Source organism: Pinus tabuliformis, chromosome 2_2 (assembly GCF_031772625.1).
Source record: "Pinus tabuliformis cultivar Carrire ecotype Pingquan chromosome 2_2, CPIR1, whole genome shotgun sequence".
NCBI lineage: Eukaryota > Viridiplantae > Streptophyta > Pinopsida > Pinales > Pinaceae > Pinus > Pinus tabuliformis.
In genome coordinates this window covers 1,087,127,420-1,087,133,020 of record NC_142300.1, presented here as the reverse complement: position 1 = coordinate 1,087,133,020, position 5,601 = coordinate 1,087,127,420, and the positions used below count along the sequence as shown (strand labels likewise).

The 5,601-nt window shown below is 42.2% G+C and overlaps 1 protein-coding gene across 1 annotated transcript; it reads right to left on the bottom strand.

Annotated features, from left to right (window-relative positions):
* Positions 1-2,070: 2,070 nt before the first annotated feature.
* Positions 2,071-2,760, bottom strand: LOC149197167 (DNA-(apurinic or apyrimidinic site) endonuclease, chloroplastic-like). The gene has a single exon (XM_089408589.1). The coding sequence runs from the start codon at positions 2,758-2,760 to the stop codon at positions 2,071-2,073; it is 690 nt and encodes a 229-aa protein (XP_089264715.1).
* Positions 2,761-5,601: the final 2,841 nt, after the last annotated feature.

The following is a 5,601-nucleotide window of genomic DNA, read 5'->3' as shown; positions in this document are numbered from 1 at the left end:
GACTGTTTCGTCTTCTTCTCCTGACTTCTGATCCATTTTTCCAGGGGGGTAGGATCAATATATTTTCTTTTGATCACCCGGGTCCAAAGGTTTTCCATTGTGATAAGTCTCCAACCAGATTTTGCTGCCAAAGAAAGGCTGAATTCTGGTAGTCTCTTGATACCCCATCCGCCCCACTCCTTTGGTCTGGCAATCTTGTCCCAGGCCACCCAAGGGAGAACAGATTTATCATTTAAGACTGCCCATAAAAATCTGCTACAGAGCCTTCTAATCTTCTCCATTATGCCCTTTGGGATCCAAGTTAGAGCAGCCCAATAAACAGGAATGGCCAATAAGACAGATTTTAGAAGTGTCATTCTTCCTGCTCTCGAAAGCCATCTAAAGCTCCAATGGGATATTCTTGTTTCAATCTTTGATATGAGCCAATTCCAGTCCTCATTTCTGTAAGCATCCGGTTTTAACCAGAAGCCCAAGTATTTAAAAGGAGAGGCCAAGGGCTGTAAATGGAAAGGGAAAAGATCGGACATTGTATTGCATTCTCTCCTATTAAATCCTGCAACACACACTTGTGATTTTCCATAGTTTATCTGCATTCCTGTAGCTTTCATAAATAGATCAATAATAATTTTATATTCCTTGAGTTCGTCATAAGATCCATTAGAAAAAATCAGAATATCATCAACAAAGAGCAGGTGGGTGATATAGAGGTTTAAGGCCACCTCAATACCTTTTATCTTGTTTGACCTTCTGGCTTTGTGGATCAGTCTACTAAGACCTTCTGCCACAATCAGGAAGAGGAGCGGGGATAAGGGGCACCCTTGTCTGAGACCCCTTTGGCTTTAAAAAAAGGGGATGCCCCTCCGTTGATCAGCACAGCAAAACTCACATTGGTAATGCATCCCATAATCCAGCTGGTGAAAGAGTAGTCAAAGCCCAAATGAGTGAGCAGCAATCTGATATATAGCCAATTGATACGATCATATGCCTTTGAAAGGTCTATTTTAAGGACTACTCCTTTCTTCTTCTTTTGTTTGATGCTATGAAGAACCTCTTGGGCGACACCAATCGCCTCATGTATTTGTCTGCCGTCCAAGAAGCCAAATTGTTCCATTGAGATATTTCTGGACAGAATTGGAACAAGTCTTGTTGCTATCACTTTGGCGATGATTTTGTAAATGCAGTTACAAAGAGATATGGGTCTAAAGTCTTCAAAGGTCTCCGGCTTGTCTTTTTTAGGAATCAGAGCGATGAAGGTTGAATTAAAGGGTTTGTATATTTCCCCTTTCAACCTCGATTCCTCCACTACTTCAGTGATTTCAGACCCTATCTGATCAAAAAAATGAAGGAACAGTTCAATAGTCCAACCATCCGGACCAGGGCTTTTGTCCTTACCCATGCTTTTCATTGCCGCCTCAACCTCCTCCTTGGTGACAGGGCTTGAGAGCTCAGCTGCTTCATCCTCCTCCAGGAATCTAGGAAAACAGTGAGCTGTCCTCATAACCTCAGCTATTGTGGCCTCTCCTGAATCAGAAAAGGTTCTTTGGAAGTGTCTCTGACCCAAGCCCGAAAGTTCTGAGAAAGTTTTTACCACCCTACCTTCCTCATCTTTAAGGCTCCAAATTGTGTTAGCAGATTTCCTCCCTTTTGCATAATTATGGAAAAAACTTGTATTTTCATCTCCTGATTTTAGCCATATTGCTCTGCTCTTCAGTCTCCATTCCTCTTCCTTTGCTAGAAGGATCTGATTTTGGGCTTTTTCCAGAGATAGGATTCGGTCCTTTGAGTCCTGCGTGGAGTATCCATCTGCATCAATGCTTTCCAATGACTTCAATTCCTCCCTGATTTTTAACATATCTTCATTTTGCTATTTTTGTCTTTCTTTTGCCCAAGAGATGGTTGCTTTCTTTAATCTCTTCAGATTTTCCATAAATAAGAAACTCTTACAGTCATTTGTAATTCTGTTAGGATGGATCCATGTGGATTTAAAGAGATTGTTGAAAGAAGTTTCTTGTAGCCATGAGGAATTAAATTTGTAAGGTGTAGGAGGCTTTGGGGGGGGAAAGAGAGATCCTAAAAAATCGGAAAATGATCAGAATTCCCGATCTCGTCAGTCCATTGCCGAAAGAGAGGCACTCTTGATATAAAGCCTTCAGAAAGCAGAAACCGATCTAGCCTTTTTGCAATCCTGTCCTCCCCGGCTCGTCTATTTCTCCAAGTAGGCTTTAAAATAATCGGGTTTGGATCGATGAGTTTATTATCTGAAAGGGCTTGGAAGAAAAAGTCCGTCAGGGGATCCTCCCTAGCTGAGGGACCCCATGCCTCTGCTCTGCCCAAAGAAAAATTAAGGTCCCCACCCACAACCATCAAGGGCTTGTTCATCAAAGATTTTGACATCAAATCTGTCCAGAAATGTTCCCTCCCTTGACATGGGCCATAAATATTTACAACCTGAAAGGATGTAGGAAAATCTGGGCAGACTACTTCCATTCCCATAACATTCTTCAATCCCCACATGTTTAAACATTTTATTTTTCCTTCTCTATAGCCTATGGCTAGGCCCCCCGAATGGCCTGAGGAATCAATAGCAGAGAAGGACCATCCTGGCATCAATGTTTTCAGCACCAATTCCACCGCTTGTCCTTTCCCCAAGGTTTCTTGAAGGAAAAGGATGTCTGTTTTTGAGGTTTGAAGCCATTCCCTTAAAGCCAGTTTCTTGGGCTTGCTGGCTAAGCCCCTGCAATTCCATGAAGAAAAGATCATTTTTTAACATGTTCAGGGGTCTGCACTGCTCTAAGTACCCCAGGTATTGAGGATTGCTTCCCATCCGCCACATCGATTTTAGCTTTTAACTTAGCTTTTGAAATGTCTGATTTTCTACCCCGCTTGCCCTTGATCAATCCAGTCTGACCAAGGCCACCAAGAGCCCCAACCTGCTCAGTCTTTGACCCCATAGATCTGAGGTTATAGGGACAAGGAGCACATTGTGACGGAGGGGTGAGAGGAGGCCAGTTTTTATCACATTTTAGATTGAAAGAGCCCTTATCCGCATAAAGAGGTTCTATAACAGGGGCAGGCGCTGGAGGTATCCCTTCCACAGAATGATTAACAGGATGTGTAACAGAAACTGATTGAATATCATGCATGGATACATTTGATTTAATATGGTTTCGTGTAGTCAAAATAGGAGGATTTGTGCACTTTACCATTTCCGCCTCGCGAGGTGAAATAGGTTCAGGCGAAAAGCTCCGGTCGACTTCCTTCCCTTCAGCATTTGGATGGGGGTCCTCGGCTTGTGCTCCCTCGGATTTCTGTTCCTCCACAGAGAAAACCCCGTCTCGAAGTCCGCCGGAGTCCATACCGATCTCGGACAGAGGCGTCGAGCCATTCTTTTCCTGAAAAGTCTTTGCATGGGAATTTCTGTTTGTTCTCTGACCATTTTTCCTTCTGAATCGCCTCTGTCTTCTGTGCAGTGGGCACTCCTTGGCAAGGTGGCCAGGAGCATGACATATATGACAGCGGAATGGCAAGCGTTCGTAATCCAGAAATTGTTCATAAATATAATCCTTATACTGAAGAGTAATCGTTTGCGCCAGACCCTTACTCAAATCAATATTTGCCAAGATGCGCGCCGTTGCCCTGATCTTTGTCTCCCTGAATGTCATATCTGCCTCCAAGTAAGATCCCAGTCGATTACCAATGGATTTGAAAACGGCCTCTGTCCATAGAAAAAAAGGGAGGCCCGGCGCCCGAATCCAAACTGGGAAGACTTCAGTATTTTCCTTAATGGCATCAAAGAGGGGGGTCCAGCGTTTCATCAGCACTGGAATGTTCCCAATGTACCAATTTTTCTCCAGGACCCAGTCGGCCGCTTCTTTTGCTTCAAATCTGAACAGAAACCAGCCTTTTACAAGACATTGTGCCTCAAAACGTAAGGGGTTATCATTTATGAAGCGATCTTCTCCCCATAACTGAAGATCCTCTGGAGAGAACCTCTTTTCTCTTGCCCGGCCAACAATAGTGCAGTCTGCAACCGTAAGGGTTTCATCAATTGATACTTCCATACCTAATACAAGGTTTCCCTCCAGTTTTTGAGACCCTATCGATTTTTGAGCCTTCCTCTTCTCTCCCTTCTTTCTCAGAACATCTTCAAAACCCCCGCACTCCTCAGGAGAAACCGGCCGAGCTATATCACTATGAGACGCAACCACCTTGTCCGCCGAATGAGTAGCACCAGTTTTCAGATCTTCCACCGCATCTCTCTCCTTATTTCTGCCAGAGACCCCCTGATTAGGAGCCGAGACATCCACTGCGACATCTGGTCCACCATGATGTAAAAAAGGGGGAAAGTCCACCAGAGGAGGGTAATCCGTTCCATTATGTTTTTTAACCCCAAAAAACTGTTCCACGTTTTTGGCAGATGTGTCCTTACCCCACATCGATAATATGTCTTCTAAGGCCGGGTCTAAGTCCACCAGTTCCTCTGGATTATCCATGGTTTGGGTAAAAACAAGAGGTAAAAATGACAGCAATGGCAGCAAGTTGTCCGACGAAGCCCTATTCCAAAACACCGAGCCCGCAATCCATGAAAACGCAACTGTCTGCAACTGTAACCTCGGTCTCTGTTCTGTCCTCATCTGTGCTCTGTGTGAACCTCCCAGAATCCGCGCTGCCACCGCCATACCCTAACCAGACCCATCGCTCCCCTTCTCAGTTGTAGGTATTTTACCTGGGGCCGGACAAGAAGTATTACTTATCCACAAAAGCATAAATAATAATGAAATGGAATTATATGATGAATTGTGATAAATGGAATAGTAGAAATGGATGAAATGGATGTTAATACATGATAATAATAATGATAAATTAGTGGCCCAACATCTGCCCCAAACTGAACATGCTTCATGTCCTCATGCAACCAAATTCCTCTATATTAACCAAGATGTAATACAAAACTCAAAATGCTCACCCAGCTTATGATATTGATTGAATAACAAGATTCTTCCCCAAATGCTTCTTTAAAACAATAGTTATTCAATTTTAGTGATGTTGGTGAAGCTGTAAAAATTTTCACATTAAATTTCAACGATATGTATATGAAGTTGTATACAAATATGATAGAAGTAACAACAAACTTCATTAACCATTTTCTTAAAAAATACAAATCGGATCTTGCTGAAATTTTGCAGAAAGATTTGTACTATATTAATACCTCTTCGCTCCAAAAATCATATCTATATGGTCCATAGATCCCAAGATATAAGAAGAATGGTTGTAGGTGATAGTGCATGATTTCAAGAGTCTTACAAGCTAGTTTAGCTTGAAATGTTCTATTTTGTTAATATTGTTGATAGTTTTAAAGATATACACAAATCAGTTTATGCACTGTATAAAAGTGAAATTGTATGCCATAAATGAGGAAAAAATGAGAAAACATCCATCATGCATAGTAACTCCTCCACCAAACTGAACATGTTTCTTGTCCCCATACAATACACTAGAAAAAAAATTGAGGTGGTTGTGTTGAAATCCTTCCTTTGTGTATAACAACATGGAATAAGGGAAATTTTGAGAATGAATTAGGAGATTGATGGATGATAAAGA

Bases quoted from the DNA above. Each gene is read 5' to 3' on its own strand.
- LOC149197167 (XM_089408589.1), bottom strand. From the start codon at position 2,760: ATGATCTTTTCTTCATGGAATTGCAGGGGCTTAGCCAGCAAGCCCAAG.